General features: G+C 44.9%; 1 protein-coding gene across 1 annotated transcript in view; it reads right to left on the bottom strand.

The window, feature by feature from the left end:
* Positions 1 to 23,934, bottom strand: part of tmem164 (transmembrane protein 164) — a 124,813-nt gene that overhangs the window by 58,166 nt on the left and 42,713 nt on the right. The window contains exon 3 of the mRNA XM_080187937.1: positions 8,443 to 8,509. Coding sequence (XP_080044063.1) covers positions 8,443 to 8,509 — 67 coding nt within the window. The remainder of the gene's footprint in view (positions 1 to 8,442; positions 8,510 to 23,934) is intronic.

Here is a 23,934-nt window from a genome sequence, read left to right as displayed (position 1 = left end):
CTGTGTGCAGTTTTGGGCGCCGCACCTGCGCAAAGATATTTTGGCTTTGGAGGGAGTGCAGAGGAGGTTTACTAGGCTGATACCGGAGTTGAGGGGGTTGAGCTATGAGGAGAGGCTGAATAAACTGGGCTTGTACTCGTTAGAGTTTAGAAGAATGAGGGGAGATCTCATTGAGACGTATAAGATGATGAATGGGATGGATAGGATAGAGGTGGAGAGACTCTTCCCGCTCAAAAAAGACAGTAGGACTAGGGGGCACAGCCTCAAGATAAAAGGGGGGCGGTTTAGAACGGAGTTGAGGAGGAACTTCTTCACTCAAAGGGTGGTGAATCTCTGGAATTCTCTGCCCGTTGAAGTGGTGGAGGCTGCCTCACTAAATATTTTTAGGACGCGGGTTGATGGGTTTTTGATAGGAGAGGGGATTAAGGGTTATGGGGAGAGGGCGGGAAAGTGGAACTGAGCAGCGACAGATCAGCCATGATCTTATTGAATGGCAGGGCAGGCTCAAAGGGCTGGATGGCCTACTCCTGCTCCTATTTCTTATGTTCTTACGTTCTTTTTTCACCTTGAGCGGATAGATGCAGCCCCATTTTATCCAAGAGATGGGCACTGCAGCACTCCCTCAGTACTGCCTGAAGTGTCAGCCGAGAGGATATGCTCAAGTGTTGGAGTAAGAAAAGGTTTATAATAAATAAAAACTTCTACTGAATGAAGCCCAATAATGTTTGTTGATATTACTGATACTCAGTAGCTGTCAGGGTCCAGCTCAAAATTCTTAGCATTCAGCCTCTTACTCAAGTATCAAGATTCCTCCATTTGATCTTTCTGTTTAGTTGCGAGAGCGCTTTTAACCCAGTGGGACCAAACTCAACATTAGCATTGCTTTCAGGAAGGAAGTATAAGAGGTTTATTATGGAAAAAAAGCTTAATATTAAAAAAAAACAACTGAAGATAGCATCATTTTAAAACTAATGTTTGGGTTTGCTGTGATGGTTCGACCACTTAAAAAACGCAGAACAGCCCACATACAATCGCAGCCTGTACCGAGTTAGCTAGGTAACCAGGCAACTACAAGTGGGCACAGATACATTGAGGTAGGGTTTGCAAAATTGGCCACAGGCATCCCTCCTCAATGGTAACCAACGCTAGTAACTAGGTGGAAGTGTAGGCGTCAGACAACAGCTGGATCGAGCTCAGCTGTACTGGAAGCATGGCTTTACAACCCACCCACTGTTCAGACTTGCACATAAAGAACAGCCATTTGGACCAAAGCAATGGTGAAACATCTGGTGCCAGTGGAACCAAACCCACAAGAAATAAATGCCTTTAAGAGAAGGGGAGGCTGTGGTGTTAGTGGTATTGTTGCTGGACTAGTAATCCAGATCCCAGAGTAATTCTCTGGGGACCCAAATTCAAATCCCACCCATGGCAGATGGTGAAATTTGAATTCAATAAAAATCTGAAATTAAAAGTCAAATGATGACTATGAAACCATTGTCAACTGTCATTAAAAACCCATCTGGTTCACTAACGTCCTTCAGGGAAGGAATACTGTCATTCTTAGTTGGTCTGGTCTATATGTGACTTCAGACTGACAGCATTGGTCGACTCTTAAACGTCCTCAAGGATGGGCAGTAAATGCTGGTCCAGCCAGCGATGCCCACATGACCGAGAGAGAAAAAAAATCAAAAATAGATCTGAGAAGAGGAGGAGGAGAAAACTACAACAGTAATCTTAAGATTGGCAATTCCATACCAGCAGAACTGAGACATTTGAAATCATTTGTGTACTAGCACCAGTTTCAAAATATAAGAGAAACATGCACACTGACTACAGATGCACAGACTATTCTATGCCAAAATAAAACTAAAATGTAATATATTTCTTCACAGGAAATATTATCCAAGTTCCCTTTTGAGGTTTTTTGGCAGTGTGATTAAAGAAACTTTGTTCCTTTTTATGACCAATGATTTAGTACAACATGAAAACAACCAATATCAACACAGTGTCATTTTACATCTCTTGCCACAACATCAAATTAACAAGATGTGAATGCATCAAACTAAATCAACTACACTGGAAAATTATCTTCCTGCTCAGAAGGAACACATTTACTAAATGGAAATTTTCATCTCAACTTTGGGTCGAGGAAAACATCTGCTCTTCAACTGAAAAAAAAATTAAGCTTGCAGCAACTGAGGAACTCTCAACTGAGTTGTCCCAATTTCTCCTCCCATTGATCTTACCCAATTTCCTATATGGAGCCTAAAATAGACAGCATGCCCTCAATTAAACTTGTACAGGCTTCCAATGCCTGCTTTAGGTAACTACCAGAAACATCTAAAGATAGTCCATTGCCATCTTTGCCACAGTGGTTAGCACTGCTGCCTCACAGCACCAGAGACCCAGATTCGACTCCCGCAGAGTCTGCACATTCTCCCCGAGTCCGCGTGGGTTTCCTCCAGGTTCCCCCACAGTCTGAAAGACGTGCTGGTTAGATGCACTAGCCATGCTAAATTCTCCCTCAGTGTATGTGAGCAGGCACTGGAGCATGGCTACTAGGGTATTTTCACAGTAACTTCATTGCAGTGTTAATATAAACTGACTTGTGACATTAATAAATAAACTTAACAGTTTAAGTTTTTATGGGCACAGAATATCAATTTCTTAAAATGAGTGAAAATGAATGGAGTTTGAGTTTTTACTCCCTCCTGCCCATGTTTCCAGGTATCATACTTGTTTATAAAATAAATGTTCTAAACCTTAATTTTGTGAAGGTACTATAACCTCTGAGGGTGCACTTGGAGCACAGCTACGTATAAACTACACAAACTCCAGTATCTTATTCAAGATGTATCATTTGGACATCTTCTTCAAGAGTCCATCGAGCAGGCTGTTTAACGATGGAGAGGGAACACTGCCAAGTTCTGTTCAACACGCATATTCAACAGGGTATAGGAACAGGAGGCGACCATTTTGCCCCTCGAACCTGTTTGCCGAATAACGGTCAGAAGCAGAAATCAATTATGACCCTTTCTTTTGCCCCACCTGAGAAATGAAAGTCAGCACAAACGAATAATATTGTAGATATCCTTCCCTGCGTGACTCAAGATCAGCCTGTTTGTACCAACGGGCAAGTAAACGATTCAGGATCTTTGTGGTGCAGCCAAGTTCTACTGCAACACACGATGACACAGACATGAATAGCAATGTCAAGTGGATGATTCCAAAAGGTACAAACTAAACAAAGTCAAAAAGGGGAGTGATTTACTGACGTGCTAAACAACTGACATTCTGCTTGAGATTAAATTCTGGATTGCACGCAACCACTACTCCAAGTGACCGCTACCACTGGCATTTTGAGTCATCATTATTGAAAATATACACCATTATAAAAGAAATGTAATCTAACTGATTTGAACAAAGGTGTAACTCTTTGGAAATATTATTATTTAGCTCATGTTGCCTTTTTCTCCCCCCTGCCAAATGTGATTTAGCCAAATAAAGTTAAGGAATTAAAAGTGGATCTAAAGTGAGATCAGATGGAATTTTACTTCCCTTGCGGAAGTTGAGAGGTGCAGTTTAGCAGGCAATGCTGTTGAAATGGGCAGGATCCATGGCTCCACAGAGGCTGGTCGGAGACATTGAAAAGAACGATGACTTCTCAAGTCAGAGCCAGTTGGCTTATTCGGTGCAGTGTCAATGACATGGAGATCCATGTACTCTATTCAGTTAGAAATATACAAGTATACAAAGTGTACCCACATACTGGCTTAAAAAAGGCTGGAGGCTATTCTTCCACTGAACAGCAAGTCCAGTGGTGATTGGAATCTAGATCCAGTGGATCTCCCAGCTCATTCCTACAGTTTCTTCCCTGCTTCCATCAGACTTTTGGACCTACCATATAATTCAGTTGATCTTACTCTACACCCTAGCTGTGACTGTAACACTACATTCTGCACCTCTCCTTTCCTTCTCCCCTATGTGCCCTATGAACGGTATGTTTTATCTGCATGGCACGTAAGAAACAATACTTTTCACTGAATCCCAATACATGTGACAATAATAAATCAAATCAAATAAAGGTATGATGGCAGATCAGGAGTATTGCTACTGATTTTCTGTCCTCTTGCCTTGCTCTACACACGCGCATCAATGCAATTATATTCTATAGTTTATTTCCACGACGTGTAATCATATTTTCCACCCCTTGAGATACGAGTTCTGAAACCCCTTGGTTCTTATTTACGGAGGAGTACAATCACTATTGGACACATACTTAGGGAATGGCCTTACTTTGTCATATTTCTGCATTGGTTTTATGAATGAATGTTAAGAATACTAAGCAAGTGTTCCATGCTAAATGTGTCTCATTTCTTTGGTTGCTCTCTTCACCTTTCTTCATGCAACTTTACACCTTCCAAACCCATCAGCACTACCATCTAGAAGAACAAAAGCAGATGTGTGGGAACACCATCACCTGGAGCTTCCCCTCCAAGTCTCTCACCATCCTGACTTGCAAATATATCACTGTTCCTTGACTGTCACTGGGTCAAAAATCTTGGAATTCCCTCCCTAACAGCAGGGTGGGTATACATACACATCAGAGACTGCAGCAGATCAAGAAGGCAGCTCACCACCACTTTGAGGGCAACTAGAGATGGGCAATAAATGCTGATCTAGCCAGCGACATTGTGTAATTGAATTTTAGAAAATGCTAAGGGTAGTATTCTCTCAGCTACTATCCTCTGCTCCATCTTCATTTTAACACCAAATAGTGTTTCCTTAATATTTTTAAAAGATTGCAACAAATCAAGAAGTCACACGACCTTTAAAAAAAGAACAGGATTCAGAAGTAGATCTGTTCATTTGTCCTGGTGAAATGTGTCTTTTCCTGTTCTCTGATCTTCATTGCAAGATAAGGGAGCTCAGAAAAGCAGCTTTACTGCCCATACCATTTCCTGTGTTAACTCACACATGGCAGACAGAGTTAAGCCTCAGTTAGTACGGTTCAATAGCTGTGGGGGGAAATCATCAATGGGGAGTGTTTGAGATGTTATACGAGCCATCGTCTCCCAGGGATGGGGAAATTGATTCCACTGGGCAGATTTAGCGATCGTTTCTTCTCTGGGTTTTCTTCGGAGGTCCTTTTGCAGACCAGAGCAACATTGATTATTGTGCATAGCAGATACTACCAAAATTGCTTAAGAATGCAGTTTACACTAGTAAATTAAATGGCAAAACCACTTTGATGGAGACTTCACGATAAGGATAAGGCTAAGGGATGTGGAAATGACTTGCAATTTTAACTTCTAAATCTACCAAGTTTTAGATAAGGGATGTAGCATAGCTTGCTGGCTTTCTTAAAAACATACCATCGTTGGTAATCTAATCTCTCTCATGTGGCATCAAAACACTTTTGACAAATCTTGCTGCCTTGTCAATAAGATAATCATCTATATCATCCCAGTAAATAGCAAGTGGTGAGGAAATTGCACTGCCTTGAGAAACTTAATCTCCAGCACCAAGGAGTGGCACTGTGGAACAGTGGTTAGCACTGCTGCCTCACAGCACCAGGGACCTAGGTTCGATTCCTGACATGCATCACTGTCTATGCTGAGTCTGCATGTTTCCCCCATGTCTATGTGGGTTTCCTCTGCGTGCTCCAGTTTCCTCCCACACTCCGAAAGATGTGCTGGTTAGGTACATTGACCATGCTAAATTCTCCCTCAGTGTACAGGTGCTGTAGTGTGGTGACTAGGGGATTTTCACAGTAAGTTCATTGCAGTATTTATAAATAAACTTGAAAGTTAGAAAACCACAAATCCACCGCTTGCTCAAACATCCTGCTTTTCTCCTTCATCCACCCAGCGAGCTATCTGCTGCAGTGGCCTCAAATCCATTTGTAACACACAATGTTTCCTTGCATGTTCTCAATGCTAATACCAACTTGGGCTAGCTGACAGGAGATGCAGTTTGGAGCACTGGATTTAGGCATCCTTCAAATTTGCCCACCCGCCCTGCAAGGATAAACAGACCATCTTCCCATGCCCACTGCCCCAAACACAGTGACTGACAAAAAGGGAGCTCAGCAACTCAGTCCAAATAGAAACTACACTCGTCAGCACACTGGCACAAGGTGCTTCCCACAACTAGCTGAGAAAGCCAGGACATACACCAATTGCGTGTGGATTTTAACACTGAGCTGTCTTTTCAAATTTTGAAGTTACATTGATTTCAAGAAAACATTAGCTACTAGCTGAAGTTTCCAATGGGCACTCCATATTCTGAAGTATGAAATCATCAACCTACTGCATGGACAGTATTTCCAAACGAGAAAGAATAGCGGCTGGGATTTCCATCCCTGATACGAGTGGACATCGTCACGGGCAGGACAGGAAAATTTGGACAGCTGTTGAATGGCCAAATTTTCTTGTCCTGCCTGCGATGAAGCCCGTTCGTGCTGGGGACGGAAATCCCACTCATCACTTCTGTTCCATAATGGTGACCAAGTACGTCTGCAGATAGACGTTTAAAAAAAAAGCTCAAGTCCTAGGTTTCCCTTTATGACATTTAACAATAAGATCCAATGTAGGTTAATACTGGCTGCAAACAACCACAGGCTTACAGCACTCTAGTATCAGGATGGCTGCGGCTCTTGAAGGTTAATAAAGATCAGCAGCGTTTTGACAATGACAACCCTTTCAATGAATAATGAAAAGGCATGATAGTGAGTTTTCTGCACTCACTCCACTAATTGTCAAGTGCCACAAGCTTTCATTGTGGAGATGATGAAATCATTTTCTCAGAATGAAGAAACAATGACAGCAATCTGAAATACAACTAGTGACTTCACTTAAATCATCGCTGTGCTTACTCTGTCCCCACACTATTCACACAGACATCATCACACTTGGGACTTTTTTTTTTAAATTCATTCGTGGGACATGGGCATCACTGACTGGCTGGGCCAGCATTTATTGCCCATCCCTAGTTGCCCTTGGAGGGCAGTTGAGAGTCAACCACATTGCTGTGGCTCTGGAGTCACATATAGGCCAAACCAGGTAAGGACGGCAGATTTCCATCCCTAAAGGACATGAGTGGACCAGACGATACTTGAAATCCAAAGGGACTGTAGCCTTATGGGTGTTGATTTTAAATTGCTGAGTTTAGTGTTAACAGGATGGTAATGACATGAATGTACCAAAGTATAAACAGACCACAGCACTGTCCCTGCTGAATTTATTTATTAGTGTCACAAGTAGGCTGACATTAACACTGCAATTAAGTTATTGTGAAAATCCCCTAGTCGCCACACTCCAGTGCCTGTTTGGGTACAGAGAGGGAGAATTCAGCATGGTCAATGCACCTAACTAGTCTTCCGGACTGTGGGCGGAAACCAGGGCACCCAGAGGAAACCCATGCAGACACGAGGAGAATGTGCAGATTCCGCAAGGACAGTGACTTGAGCTGGGAATTAAGCCCTGGTCCCTGGTGCTGTGAGGCAGCACTGCTAACCACTGTGCCACATTTACTTTTAAATAAGATGCATCCAGATTCCACACACTTAAATTGTAAGATCTGATATTTAGAAGTTTTGTCTGCTTTGTTCTTTCGAATATGCTGACTAGCAGGGTCAAACCCTTCTACACATTCAAAAGAACAAAGTTCAAGATGTGCTTACAATCTAAGCTGCCACACTAGTGCACTGCTAGAGATAATAACTGAAGCCCAGTTACCTCTTCTAATAGAAAAGGTAGAGGATATGAGCAGGAGGCGGCCATTTGGCCCTTCAAGCCTGTTCCACCATTCATCGTAATCATGGTTGATCATCCAACTCAATAGCCTAATCCTGCTTTTTCCCCATAATCTTTGATTGTCCCAAATGCTATATATTAAAGAGGCAGTTAGATATAATGAGCACTTACAGAAAAAAAGTGTGAGAAATTCCCCAGTCTTTAATCAAAACATTGGCCAGAATTTTTCAGCCCCCTTCCACTCCAACCTCTCTTCCCCATCCCTCTATTTTCCCATCTATCCCTTCTCCTCTCCTCCCCAACCCACCACCTCCCCTCCTGGGGAAAATTGTCAAATCATGGTGAATTTTTCTTGTAACAGCTGAATTATTTGCTGGAAGGTACAACTGGACATTTGGCGCCCCACACCAACAAGAGAGCTTCTTTATTGGTTAAAAGGACCAAATCAAATCAAAATTAGTAGCTCATGGGTTCAAACATGCTGACAATTTGCACAGAGAGGTTGTCCAATCTTCTTTTGAAAGCTGCAATGGTTTGAAATCCTGCTTCAAGTAAAGGAAGTCCTCAATATAAAAAAAACAGAAACATAAACAGGAACAAGTTTCACAAAGTAAATTTACAGTCGTGAGAAGGAGCAGGACCAAACTGTTCATCGGAGGCAACAGATATAAAATGGGATACTCACCAGCCTGGTGTTAACTACAGGGAACAGCAATGCCAGCAATGCTCCATTCAACATGTGCATCTGGAGCCTGCCAAGACAATTTAACAGAAAATAAGATGTTATTTCTTTTTGCCAAGTACCAAAACCTGCTTACAGTAATCATTCAGATAAATCAGAACAGTGTGAATAGTTTTGGTAGCACTACAGGCGAGTTTGTTATGTATAAACCTTGCTGTTATGATATTTTAATTGCCTTCAATCCTGTGCTTGTAATTCAATAGGCATTAGTCTTGGCTCGATGCCCGCAACCCATCTCCTTCCTGTTTGAATTCTCTTGCTTATATTAAAAAAGGCTGGCGTTCTCAAGCAAACAGAAGGCTCAGACTTCCGGAGCTACTTTGATTCAGACAAGGCTGCACTGAAATTGAGGTGCCTAAATTGGTCATTGTCAATATGAAGCAACATACTCATTAGTAACTTTTTTATTTTCATTTGGGGAGGGAGAAGCTGATTTTGAGAAAATTTCTGCCACTTTTCCAGTGGGAAATGGTCCAGGTAGGATTTTGGTGCTGGTAATGATCTGTATGGGTCTGATGTATTGGACCCCAAAGAGGGTCAAGGCAGCAAGGCCAGTGCCCATGTGCCCTCTGCCAATGCCAGACTCTAGGGATTGGGTGGGCTTGGGCTGGGGACAAGGGGCTGATGTTGGCACTGCACCCTAGGATAGGGGTCTCATGGTTGGACTTCCCCTTCTAGCCCAGGCAGGCCTGGAGGTCACCCCTTGCATGGTAATTTCAGTTACTCTCTGCTCAATATCTTCATTCCCATCTGTGAGAACTTTGAAGTGGCCTGGTCACTTTAATCTCCAGGCCCCCTTGGTCACGGGGCAGGCTTTTAAAAAAAAAATCACAACAGCACTCCATTTTGAACTACAGATTTCTCCCTCCATCTCAGAAGCTGAAGGTGCGTAGACCCCTTTGAAGTCTTCTGACAGAGATATCACTTTCATTTGGGGGGGGGGGGGGGAATATCATTTCTTAACATCTGTTCAGAACTCCATTACATTCGCACAGCTTTTATTTGAAGTCTCTGAGCCTTCCTAGATAACTGAAATCCTTTGAAAACTTCTCTATTTCATTGAAATAGGCTTTGGTTGACAGCCTAGTGGTTTTCTATTTAGCCTCCAATCAAGTGTGTTTATTTAGCTTTCCCTTCATGCTTGAATGCATCTCAAGTGCCCCCATTGTTCCAAAGCCAATGTTTACACAAAACAGGAACTGAAAAAGCACTTAGCTCTTTTGAAGTTGCCTGCAGCTATGACCATTGTGGTTAGGAATAATGGGGGAACTTGAGATGCATTCAACTATGAAGTGGGAGGGTAAATAAATACAGCTGACTGGAGTCCAAGTAAAAAGCATTAAGCGAACAGTCAAATGAGAATTAAAAAGGACTGTCCTGAAATTGAATGGAAACAAAGGTTTTCAAAGGGTTGGAAAGTATTTCAAAGATCGATTCCTTTCCATGAAGGCTCAGAATTTGAAATAAATGCAGCAAGACTGAGTGAAGAGCTGTGGAGATAGGAAGTTCCCCCTTGTGAAAGTGACTGTCTTCTGACAGTCAGAGGACTTCAATAGGGTCTGCTCACACCTGCAGCTTCTGACAGAGAGAAAGGATGATGCAGAATGGTGTGCTGCTGCGATTTAAAAACCTGCCAGGTATCTGAGGGACATGGAGATTAAAGTGACAAGCCCATTGCAAAGTTCTCACAGATGACAGACAGGAATGAAGATGTTGGGCAGAGAGCTGCCTGAAATCATTATGCCAGGGGTGATCTTCAGGTCCACCAGGGCTAGATGGGGCTGTCTAATCACAAAACTCCCGTCATAGGGTTGACTGCCGAGATTAACCCCTTGCGCCAGCCCACCCAACCCCCTCAGGGGACTGTTCAGCTGCAGCCTGGCAGCAGTAGAGGGTAGATGGGCACTGGACTTAGATCTTTAACCCCCTTTAGTGATGTGGCACCAGACCAGGGTATTAGTGCCAGAGGGCAATGCACCATTGGTACTACCGAGGCCTGAAGGGGGGGGGGGGGAACTGAATTGGGGGAGGATCTGGTTTGGTCACACACACCTGCCTGCGATGTCCCTCTTTGCTGAGGGGTTGTTGGTGCTCCCCTGGGTTGGGAGAGTGGGGAAGGGGGGGGTGATTTCTGAAAAGCCTGGCTAGCTGGCGTGATCTGTAGGATGCATTAATTTGTATCCATTTCCCACCTGACGTGCACTGCCAGAGCTAGCCGGAGACACGCTGGTTTTCCAGCTGGCCTGGGCACTTAGTCTCCATTGGGGTGCATCGTGTCCATCGTTTTGGGGAGGTGACGGCAGCGACGCAATGATATTGTCACCGGACTGGCAATCCGGAGATCCAGGGTAATCCTCTAGGGTTTTAGGTTTGAATCCCACCACAGCAGGTGATGAAATTTGAATTAAAATAAAACTCTCGAACCACAAGTCTGCTGATGGCCGTGAAACCATTATCGATTGTCGGAAAAACACATCATCTGGTTCACTCATGTCCTTTAGGGAAGGAAATCTGCCATCCTTACCTGGACTGGCCTATATGTGACGCAATGCGGTTGCCTCCTAACTGTTCTCCAATAGGTCTAGCAAGCCACTCAGCTCAAGGGTGATTCGGGATGAGAAATAAATGCTTTCCCAGTCAGTGACTCCCACATCCCATTAATGAATAACATGATTTTTTCTTCTGGGACTCTCTACACCGAAGAGACCAGCGGAGCTTTTCGAGCACTGTTTTTACCCATACATACATTTTCACCTTTATTGATGGGTTTATTTTGTTCAATAAATATTCACTGAAGAAATTTTCATCCAAAGCACAGCTGTAAGCAGTTCCAGGCTGGCCTGGTACGAGGCCAATGCACATATAGTAATAGCCCAGTTCTGCTCATAAATCACATCTTATAGTAACAGAGAGTGACAGCATTGCTGAGGAACAGTCCGAGTACACACAAACACTTTGGGGATGGAATCTGTCTTGGGTGTTAGCACATACTCGGCGAGAGAGGATTAGCACTCAATTTTATACTGGACCACTGCTTCAGTTGGGGGGGGTGGGGCAGAAATGTAGAACAGAGCACCAATTTTCTGTCAACTGTTTTTCATTACTACCCAGTCTATACTTCACCATTCCATATAATCACACAGCACAGAAGGATGTATTTCAGCAAACGGTACCTTTGCCAGCTCTCTGGAGCTATTTTGTAATCTCACTCTGCTGACCCTTCGCCATACTTTTCTTTCACTCACGCTTACTTTCACAGAGATTTTAGACCCTGTCTCATTGATGTAACGATCTAGACTCAGGGTATTTAATACAAAACAGCTGTACTTTTTTAAAAGTACCAAGAAAAATTAAGGGCAGCACTAAATGTGATTTTTGTAATACCCAAGTAAGATTTTTTTTTTCATGGGACATAGGCATCACTGGCTAATCCAGCATTTAGAACATAGAACACTACAGCACAAACAGGCCCTTCGGCCCACAAGTTGCGCCGATCACATCCATACCTACTAAGCCATAGAACTATCCGTAACTCCCAATCCCATTAGATCCCATATACTCATCCAGAAGTCTTTTAAAAGACCCCAGTGAGTTCGTCTCTACCACCACCGACGGCAGCCGATTCCACTCACTCACCACCCTCCGAGTGAAAAACTTACCCCATTTATTGCCCATTCCTAGTTGCCCTCAAAAAGGGGTGGCGTGCTGCCTTCTTGAATTGCTGGTACAACTGAGTAACTTGAAAAAAAAACACACACCAAGAAACTCCCTCCTTCACACTTTACTTCCAGAACTTTACTGTCCCGCCTGCCATGGGAATTGTATTGGGAGGGGGGGGGGGGGGGGGGGGGGGAGACACTGACTGTGCAAAGGTCCATTGACCTCAGGTGGGATTTTTCAGCTTTGGGGCGAGTGTGGACTGAAAATCCTGCCCCATAATTGTGTGTTCCTAAGATAAAACAGGAGATTGGGGAAGTCCGGTTACAAACTTTAGGGAGATCTAAAGTTAATTTATTAGTGTCACAAATGGGTTACATTAACACTGCAATGAAGTTACTGTGAAATTCTCCTAATTGCCAACACTCTGGCACCTGTTTGGGTACAAGGAGGGAGAATTTAGCATGGCCAATACATCTAACCAGCACGTCTTTTGGAGTGTGGGAGGAAACTGGAGCACCTGGAGGAAACCCACACAGACACAGGGAGAACGTGCAGACTCCACACAGAGTGAGTGACCCAAGTTGGGAATCAAACCCGGGTCTCTGGTGCTGTAAGGCAGCAGTGCTAACCACTGTCACCATGCCTGCTGTAATTTATCAATCCCTTGCAGCATTACTCAGTACCTGCCTCCCTGAGAAACAAATCCAATGAATTGCAGTAACTTGTAAAACCCTTCCGTGAAATACATCAGCTAGCTCTAAACAGTGGAACTTTGCAGATTTGACAGTAACAATGGTGGCTGCAGTTACAGCAAATACAAGCCTCTGTCAAACGCAAACCTGAATTGTGACAGTGAACCAGCTCCCGCTTAGAGCTACAAGTGCAGCTCTCCTTGTGCCCCGGTCGGGTATATCACTGTCTGGGATACAATCTGGGCGGCACGGTAGCACAGTGGGTTAGCACTGCTGCTTCACAGCTCCAGGGTCCTGGGTTCGATTCCCGGCTCGGGTCACTGTCTGTGTGGAGTTTGCACATTCCCCTCGTGTGTGCGTGGGTTTCCTCCGGGTACTCCAGTTTCCTCCCACAGTCCAAAGATGTGCGGGTTAGGTTGATTGGCCATGCTAAGAAATTGCCCCTTAGTGTCCAGGGATGTGTAGGTTAGAGGGATTAGTGGGTATAATAATATGTAGGGATATGGGGGTAGGGCCTGGGTGGGATTGTGTTCGGTGCAGACTCGATGGGCCGAAAGGCCTCTTTCTGCACTGTAGGGTTCTATGATTCTAAATCTGTGACCATTATGCTGCAGTGAAATGATGTCAGTTGGCCCATGTTATTCGAGATAAACCTGGGCCTGAATAAAAATGGAAGCCCACTGAAGCAGGAAAGGAGGCAATGGAGCTAAAAATTCCCTCTGTTGGTCAGCATGCCAGTTTGCTGGCACAACACCACTTTCTGGAGGAGGCAGAGTTGGGAACAAGATTGACTACCTGCCCACAAGCAGTGAAAGTCAAAGGAGGTCATTTGGAGGACAATTAAGGCTCCTAGCTTGTTCCAACTAGATATTTCCCACCAGCGTACATGCTCCCAGTGGTGACTAAACCATTATCATTGAGAGAGGAGGTGACTCTGAGCAGCAGATCAATGGGTCAGAGCTCCTGGGGCACTTTAAGATCCCCCCCCACCCCCCTGCTGCTAGTGGGGGACAAATGGCCACAGCTGTAACCACAGGTACCTTGTGGAGGGGTTCTCTCTCTCTCTCTGAAAAAGCAGTCTAGCAGCTGCATCATCGTCATCCTCAAAGATTTTGAGAAGGCCCCTCAAGGTCACCTCAGCCTCCTCACTGCTGGATTGCCCCTCCACCTTCGAGAGCCAATGGGTGCCGTCCGTAATGATCCCAATGTTCGGGGTCATAATTCCCACCCCTACACAAAATGTCAGTGGGCTCAACAGAGGGGCAGGGAATTCAAGTTCCTGGTCGCTCACCACTATCCTGGGCTTCCCAAAGGAAAGGTGGGACTTGGGATGATAGGTTTGGAAAAAAATGATGGAAAGTTAGTTCACGTGGTCAGACCACCTGGAATCATTAGAAATTCCAACAACAAATCACAGTTACGTAGCATCAACTTAGTGAAACAGCTAACACGGAATTGCCATCAAATAAAAGGTGACAACGCAGGGGCAGAATTTTACCGTCTCGCTCAACCCGAGACCAGAAAATCGCACAAGTTCAACGGACATTTCTGCTGTCCGCCCCTCTCCCACTCCAATTCCCATGGTGAGTGGGGCGGTAGAATTCCAGCGCAAGTCACAAGAGGACCAAAAGCTTGGTCAAAGAGGTAGTCTTAAGGAACGTTTTTAAAGGAGGAAAGGAATAAAGACAGCAGTGAGTTTTATGAAGGGAATTCCAGAGTGAAGACTCCAGAGTGAAGACTCCAGAGTGAAGACTCCAGAGTGAAGACTCCAGAGTGAAGACTCCAGAGTGAAGACTCCAGAGTGAAGACTCCAGAGTGAAGACTCCAGAGTGAAGACTCCAGAGTGAAGACCTCAGCAACCGAAGGCTATCAATGGCGGAACATTTAAAAATCAGATGTGCTTTTTGCCTTAAATCCCAGCTGCTCATAGCAGAAGAGGCAGAGGGATTTGGTGGAGGTGTTTAAAAGCACACACAGTTTAGACAGGATAAATTAAATGAAACTGTTTCCAGTGGATGAAGGGTCTGTAACCAGAGACACAGATTTAAGATGATTGGCAAAAGAAGGAAAGGCTACATGAGATTATTATGCCTGATAGGATGATAGAAACGGGCTCGATACTAACTTTCAAAAGGAGTTGAAATAAATACTTGAAGGGAACTAAACTGCGTGGGTATTTGGGAAAGAATTGAGGAGAGAGAATAATTGGCTTCCTCTTCGAAAGAGATGGTACAGACTCAATAGATTAAAGGACTAACTGAGGGAAAAATATGGGGAAGAAAGTGAGCCAGCAAGGTCCTTCACAATCAGGAATGGTTTTACATTATTTTGTCTGAAGGAGACGTTATTGACATTATCCCTTGTTTTTTTGTACGGTTGTGCACGGTTGGTAATGTAAAAGGGACTGCCTTGTGAACAGGAACTTTCAGATCGCTGCAAGACTGCACAGGTTAGAGAGAACACTGAGGGGGAAGAGCTCAGCCAAAAACCTTCTTCATCCAACAGATTTGAGAGATCTTGCTGTGTGGAAAATGCCTGATCCAACTGCCAACAATAACAGTTGCTGCATCACAAATACTGTGCTGCACAGTTAGTGCTTTGAGTTGTGTTCAGAGACACAACAGACACTCCAACACTGAAAGCCTCCTTTTCTTTATGTTCAATGGAGACGGTGGATCAGTGAATTTGTTCCGCAGCGTGCAGTCCCAAAGAGAGTTTGAGCAAGGCGGGGAATGCGATATTAGGACTTGATTTGATTTACTGTCACGCGTATTGTTATACAGTGAAAAGTACTTTTTTTTTAAAACATGCTACGACAAAGCATACTATTAATAGAGTATATAGGGGAGAAGGAAAGGAGGGGGTGCAAAATATAGTGTTACAGTCATAGCTAGAGTGTAGAGAAAGATCAACTCAAGTGATAGGACCAGAAGTCTGATGGCAGCAGGGAAGAAGCTGTTCTTCACTCAGTGACGTCAGACTTCTGTATCTTTTTCCTGATGGAAGTAGGTGAAAGAGAGAACGTCCGGTGTATATGGGGTCCTTGATTATGCAGGCTGCTTTTCGGAGGCAGCGGGAAGTGTAGACAGAGTCAATGGACAAAGCTGGTTTATGTGATGAACTGGGCTTTGTTCATCATCCTTTGCAGTTTTCTGCAGTCTAGGTTAGAGCAGGAGCTATACCAAGCTGTGAACAACCAGAAAAGGTACGTTTCACAGTGCATGTGTGAAAGTCAGCAACAGTCATAGCAGACAAGCCAAATTCTTGAGCCTCTTGAGAAAGTACAGGTATTGGTGAACTTTCTCAACTATAGCATTTGCTGGTGGGTTTGACAATTGGTTATTCTCCCCATCATCTAATGCTCATTAACTTTGCAATAATAGACTTGGGCTTCTAATTTCTTTACACAAGTTGAAGGGCTCAACTCAGAATGGAGAGCACGTTGGCATCCACTAATGAATACATGCAGGAAGACAAAAGTCTACACTGCAGCACAAAGCATTTATCTCCTGCAGAACTCCCCAAATCAATAGTCTGTTTCTCCCACGGGCCTCGTTTTCTGAATTATTTAGCAATCTCTGCCTACGGACCTAGCCTTGCAAAAATTTCAATTGATTTGTCTTCACACAGTATAGTACAAAAATTAAACTAGCTATCTGATTGATAAAAGGAGATCACTAGCTTTTTCCATGGCCGTTTAGAGCTTAATGTCAGCTGCTATGAACCTTTTTATATCGTGTAAGAAGTATTGTTACTTGTGCATCAACTCTTAGCTTTGAAGTACTGAGTGCACTGAAGCAAGTGGATGAGTGGGAGTGAGCAAGTGGCTTTAACTACCCTGTTCACCCTGGCACTCAAGCCCATTCTGAGATGTAGCACAGTTATAATCTAGAACACAAACACAGGAGAGGGCCATTCAGCCCGCATGGCTGTCCAGAACCTCAAATCCATTTCCCTGCCTTTTTTCCATATCCCTTGACATCCTTAACCAGGAAAAACCCATCTCGCTCCATCTTAAAACTCACCCCGTTTGGATAGAAGAGAATTCCAGATGTTGACCAAGTGTGAACTAATCTCTCTCCAGATGGGGCAGGCCGTAATGGAAGATGTTGGGGGGGGGGATTTTGAGCCCACACTCACCGTCTGTGGGAACAGTGGTGGGGTCTTGCAATCCAGCATAACCCGGAAGTCGCAAATCTCACCTGAGAGACCAAATCTACAAACTTCCACCGCCCCCTCGCTGGAAACAATCAGGTTTGTAGTATCATAGAATCCCTACAGTGCAGAAGGTCATTCAGACCATCGCGCCTGCACTGACAACAACCCATCCCAGACCCTATCACCATAACCCCATGTAATTACCCTGCAAATCCCCTGATACTAGGGGCAATTTTGCTAACCTGCACATCTTTGTACCGTGGGAGGAAACTGGAGCACCCGGAGGAAACCCACGCAGACACAGGGAGAACGTGGAAACTCCGCACAGACATCCTTATCCCTGGTGATGCGAGGCAGCAGCACTAATCCCTGTGCTACTTCGGTTCAAACTAGTTAACAATGGAGTGAAACTGGGTGAACTTGGCCTTGCTCTGTACAGTCATTCTCCACAAATTCCCACTGTTAGGTGACAGGTTCACATCTACAACCTGATTTCAATACATTTGAGTACATTACCAAGTTATTAAAGACCCCTTCATATATATTGAGCCCGTGGCATATTTTCCAAATCTCACTGACATTTACAACAGATTCACCCAGATATGAACCTGTCTTGGGGTGACTATAGCCCCCCCGGGGAGGGGTAAACGGCCAGAAAGTGCCCTGGCACTGCCCCCCAGTACATGTTGGCACTGTTGCTGGTACAGCACCTAAGCAATCGTTCACGTCAGAACTGGAGTGATTAAACTTCCACCGCAGGGCCGATACATACTGGAAGTGACCTTTACAATTTGTTGTTAACGTAAGCGGTCTTATGACGAGAGCTACACAGCTCTCAGGAACTTTGGGAGGGCAGTCTAATGCCCATTTAAAACTGCTGCCCTTGGCTTCCTCCAGCTGGCGTCCACAATGTCCCCAGACTGAGGTCGGTGCAGGCACCCATCAGAAATATTTCCACAATGTAACTCTGCTCCCCTTTTCCAGCTCCCCACCCCCCCGACAGACCTGTGGAATCAGAAGCTGATGTCATCAGCGGAGCAGGTTTCTATCTGGCCACACTCTCACCAACAGAGAGGATGCCAAGGATTCTGGGGCCAAAGATCTCAGGTAACTTTCTCCTCAGTTAAAAACTGTCTTTTGAGAAAAGATATTCAATAGTGGCTCGTTCCGTCATTCCAGGCAGACATAATTAAACGCATACACATTGGTATTAGCTGGGGCTGCAGTGACTAGCATTGCTGCCACACAGTGCCAGGGAACCGGGTTCGATTCCCAGCTTAGGTCACTGAAGTTTGCAAGTTTCGCGTGGGTTTCCTCCAGTTGCCTCCCACAGTATGAAAGACGTGCTGGTTGGGAGCATTGGCTGTGCTAAATTCTCCCTTAGTATACCCCAAAAAGGCACCAGAGTGTGGCGACTAGGAGATTTTCACAGTAACTTCATTGTAGTGTTAATGTAAACTTACGCAAATAAATAAAAACTTAAAAAACTTAGTTTGTGATGCCAACACAACTCAAACAGAAGGAGAAGCACAGTTTTTCCAGGCCAACTCCATCAGCCAATTTACCAAAACCAATTTAACACGGTCAATTCATCTCATTGGCTATAGTGTGGGAACACATCAAGCAAGCCACTCTTTGAGATGGGCAAAACTCCCGCAGTGAATCTGACTGGAGCCAGAAGTCTGCCAACATCGTGTCGTTTAACAATGAGTGAAGATGAAGGAAGGCAGAGGGGACACTGGGGAGGGAAGCTGGATCCTGACAAACCTGCCTCAAACAAGACAGTCATAGGGATACCACATTGGTTACAGAAGGGGGACGGATCAAGACTCCAGATGCAGCGGGTGGAGGTCCAAGTGGGGCACGGGCATCTCACAGGTGATGGGGTCAGGAGGAGGGCGATTGAATCGAGGAACACACTTCCTCTCAAGGCTGCTGGGCTTTCCCCTCTGGGTTGCTGACATCCTGCACAGTCCAGTAAAAATAGATAGGCTGGAGAGAGTGTGAGATGAGTGTGGCGGACTGGTGTTTAAATATGGCACTGAGACCTTTCAGCCCATCAGCTGATGCAGGCAGACACACAACGCAGCTGTTCGCCTGCCGGGAGGGTCAGAAGGGGACTCTCTTGTGCATAATTAATGAGCTGCCAAGCATAGAATCCTGCATGAGACGTTTCTATTCTGGTCAGGCACCCGCAGCAGCCATCCACCCTGCACTTAGTCTGAAAATGGGAGAATTCCACTTGGTGTTTATTTAGATCCAGGCTGGAATTCTCTGGCCTCACCCAGAGCGAGGATTCTACTGTCTCACTGCAGCGAATGGAGATTTGGCCAAGCACCAAATTCTCCATTCTCACCGGCACTGGGACAAACGAGGTCAGAAAATTCCAGCCACAATTTCTGTAAGGCAAGGTACTCTCGAAATGATGAGTACACCTAAATATACAGTAACCGCATTAAACTTCTACGAGTCTCCCCTTCATTGTATAATGAGTTTATTAGATATGTGAATTCACACTTTGTATTAATTCATGGACATAGGAGTTGCTGGCTGGCCAGCATTTATTGCCCAAGCCTAGTTACCCTTGGAGGGCAGCTGAGAGTCAACCACACTGCTGTGCCTCTGAAGTCAGGCCAGGCCAGGTAAGAACAGCAGATTTCCTTCCCTAAAGGGACATGAGTGAACCACATGGGATTTTTCTGACAATCGACAATGGATTCATGGTCATCTGTAGATTCTTAATTCAAGATTTTTTAAAAAAATATTAAATTCAAATTCTACCACCTGCCGTGGCTGGGTTCGACCCCGGATCCCCAGAACTTTAGTTGAATTTCTGGACTAAATAATCTAGGGATAATATCAGGAGGCCATCGCCTCCCCATGTGTGTAATGGTTTCATAAAATGGAAAAGGTAACTTTTCGGGAGCTCCGTTTAAAAAGAAAGTTACAAGAAAATACAAGTTCCTTCTTCTATTTTTATCTTTTAAATGCTGCATTTCCATACATCTCCAGCAATCATTTCTTCTTTCCAATTATTATATAATTATATCTAAATAGCACAGCAGCTTTATAACTAAGGTTTAAATTACTAGCTGTCCCAATGATTCAATGAGTAATTCCACCTCCTGGCATGGTGGTGAGCCACTCAGCCAAGCCAGTTATCAGGTCTAATCTCCGTTGGGAACTGAATGATTTCAGGTGGGCAAGGTATAGTCTACGGTCAACCTCAGCTGGATGAGGGAGAGGGAATTTTTTTTTTAAAAAAAAAGTCAGCTCGAGATGATCATTCCCAACTGCTATCAAAGTTCCTGCTGGAAATTTGACATTGGATGTAGGCAAGATGGAACAGAGCTATGTCTTCCCTGGTTATCATAGAACCCTACAGTGCAGAAAGAGGCCCTTCGGCCCATCGAGTCTGCACCAAACACAATCCCACCCACACCTTACCCCCATATTACACACCCGCTAATCCCTCTGACCTACACAGCCCTGGACACTAAGGGGCAATTTCTTAGCATGGCCAATCAACCTAACCCGCAGATCTTCAGACTGTGGGAGGAAACCGGAGCATCCGGAGGAAACCCACACAGACACTAGGAGAATGTGCAAACGCCACACAGACAGTGACCCGAGCCAGGAATTGAACCCAGGACCCTGGAGCTGTGAAGCAGCAGTGCTAACCACTGTGCTACCGTGCCGCCCTGTACTCCCACTACTTACTGTTTGGACCAATGACTCTCAGGGTACTCAAGGTGGTTCAAGGGCTGTTCCAGAATGCACTTCACCGATGTACAACCATGGCCGAGCTGAAATTAATATCCAAGATAGGGATATGTTCGGCACAACTTTGTGGGCCGAAGGGCCTGTATTGTGCTATAGTTTTTCTATGTTTTTATGAAATCCTCATCTCCACCATTCATTTGGCATTGTACAACACAAGGACCCAAAAACGTATAAATTAGGAGCAGGAGTGTGCCATTTCGCTCGCCCCTTCCCCCTGCCTCCACCCCACTCCACCACTTGATAAGATCATGTTTGACCTGATTGCGGCCAGGCCACTCCTCCCTATCACCGATAACCTTCACCACCCTTGCCGGACAAGAATCTATTGACTTCTGCCTTAAAAATATTCACTGACCCTCCTTCCAAAGCTCCCCAAGGAAGAGCCACAACCCTTCGAAAAAATATTTTCTCATCTCTGCCTTTAGTGGGAGATCCTTTATTTTTAAACTGTGTCCTCTATTTCTTGTCTTACCCCCAAGCAGAGACATCCTTTCTGCCACTCTGTCAAGTCACCTCAGGATCTTACATAAGATCACCTCTCATTCTTCAGAATGCCAATAGATACAAGTCTCGCCCGTCCAACCTTTCCCCATAAGGAAAGGTCAGCTCTCCATCCCAGGTATCAATCAAGTGGATCTTCTCTGACCTGATTCTAATGCAGTTACATCCTTTCTTCAATAAGAATTCCAAAACCGTGCACAATATTCCAGATATGGTCTCATTGACATCCTACAGCAAAATATCCCTACTTTTATATTCCAAGTCCTTGCAATAAGGCACAGCATTCCATTTAGGTTCCAAATCACAGCCTGATTTTTCTCTGATTTCATGTACCAGGACACCCAGATCCATCATAAAATCACAGAATCCCGACAGTACTGAAAGAGACCATTCGGCCCATCAAATCTGTACTGACAACAATCCCATCCAGGTCCGATTCCCGTAACCCCACATATTTACCTTGCTAATCCCCCTGACACTAGGGTCAACTTAACATGGCCAATAATCTGCATGTCTTTCGGACTGTGGGAGGAAGCCAGAGCATCCGGAGGAAACCCATGCAGACACGGGGAGAACGTGCACACTCTGCACAGACAGCAACCCAAGCCAGAAATCACCCGGGTCCCTGCCGCTGAGGGGCAGCAGTGCTAACCACTGTGCCACCACGCCACTCTACATTCAGGTTCATTACGCCCATACCATCGAGTTCTGTAAACTCTCTCCATTTAAATAGGATGCTACTTCTCTATTCTTCCTGCCAAAGTGAAGATGTTCACATTTTCCCCACAATATATTCTATATGCCAACTGCTTCAGTTTTCCATGAATGTTATTTCTTTCCATTTTTGCAATGATCCCGACCTGGAATTGTTTGCCCTCATGTCAAGTGCCTTGCATTTCTCAACATTGCATTTCATATGCTGGCTGCCTGTCCAGTTTGGCTTACGCAACCTACCAATTCCATTATCATTGTATCGTCTGCTAGTTTAGGCACTCAGCCCATCACTCCTACCCTCAGTTCATTTCTAACAATACTGAAAAAAAAAAGGTCTTAAGACAGACAATGTAGGCAAACCTTCAACATCTATTACAGCAACAGAAAGTATCCACGCACAATTTTGAAGAACTTACGCACTAGAAAACCAGAGAGAAAAACCTAGAATAAACCTAGGGAAGGTGTAAACTCAAGCTGGGGAGGCAGTGGCATTACGGTATTGTCTCTGGGCTTCTATTCCAGAGACCCCAGGCAAGATCTGGAGACCCAGGTACAAATCCCAGTATGGCAAATGGTGAAATTTGAATTCAATAAAGAGAATCTGGAACGAAATGTCTACTGATAACCATGAAACCATTGTTGACTGTTGCAAAAACCCATCTGGGTCACTAATGTGTTTTAGTGAAGGAAATCTGCTGTCCATACCCGGTTTGATGTGGATATGCCGGTGTTGGACTGGGGTAAACGCAGTAAAAAGTCTAACACCAGGTTTAAGTCCAACCGATTTATTTGATAGTAAACTCACTAGCTTTCGAGGGGTTTCCCAGAAGAGGGAAACCCCTCGATACCCGGTTTGGCCAGCATGGGACACCAGCCCCACAGCAATGTGGTTGACTCTCAAACCCCCTGAAGTGGAAGACAGTTAGGGATCGGCAATTAAATGCGGCCCACCCAGCGACGCCCACATCCCGTATAAGACTAAAGCCGGAATTCTCCAACTGTTCATGCCAGCGGGATTCTCTGGTATCGTCTGTGGCACAGCCCCTGCCACAGCTTCTGCAGCAGCATGGAGTGGCATTAATGGGAATGCCCCTTGATTTGGGCAGATCCAGAAGATCCCACCGCCAGCTAATGGCGGACTACCTCCTGGCACCAAGAACAACGCCGAGGGGAGGCTGGAGAACCTCGCCTGAAGGCTGGGATTTTCTGGTCTTCCATCAAAAGAGCAGCTCGCTATTGGCTGTCAGCGGGATTATCCGGACTCGATGAAGTCGATGGCCATTTGTGTCGCTCACTGTCCACGTGAAGAGCTGCGAGATCACACTCGCAGAGATAGGCCGATCACTGGAGTTACATTATTATACAAGTCAGGTCTTTCTGGCATTATGATTTTTTTTTTTTAAGAAAAAGGTTATTGCTTCTGTTTGAACATTAATGTTCCTACAGTGCCTGAGCTGAAAAGGAACAATTCAGGCAGACAATAATTTTATTGAACCTGGCAGCAGTTTAAAAGAAAAAAAAATAGCATTTTTGAAATCCACCTAGTTACGGCAAAGTGTAAAGGAAACATGTAATTTGAACAAATGTGGCTCTTGTTATTGCGCTAGAACTTTCTCAGTCCCATGGAGGTAGGTTTCATGCTAGAAAAATAGGGAAGGGTCATCCTATAGATAGGGAAGGTCACGCACAAAGCACCTTACCTGGAGGCATCCCCACTCTGCCCCAAGAGGCTGAAGGATTTCACCCCCTCATAATTCTTATTTTAGCACTGCTGCTCTGAGGAGGCCTCCATATTGAGGCTCCCTCACCATCTTCAGCTTGCCTCAGCATTGCCCACCCCCAATGGCAATGGGCCTACGCAGCACGAACCACCAGCCCTCCGACTGCTGCCAACAGCATCCTTCACAGGGTAGCGAGCCTAGAGGCA

The sequence above is a fragment of the Carcharhinus amblyrhynchos genome, chromosome 4 (genome assembly GCF_965287045.1).
Source record: "Carcharhinus amblyrhynchos chromosome 4, sCarAmb.v2.hapA, whole genome shotgun sequence".
Taxonomy (NCBI): domain Eukaryota; kingdom Metazoa; phylum Chordata; class Chondrichthyes; order Carcharhiniformes; family Carcharhinidae; genus Carcharhinus; species Carcharhinus amblyrhynchos.
Note: the sequence above shows the minus strand (reverse complement) of the source record. Positions and strands in the feature narration are given on the sequence as shown.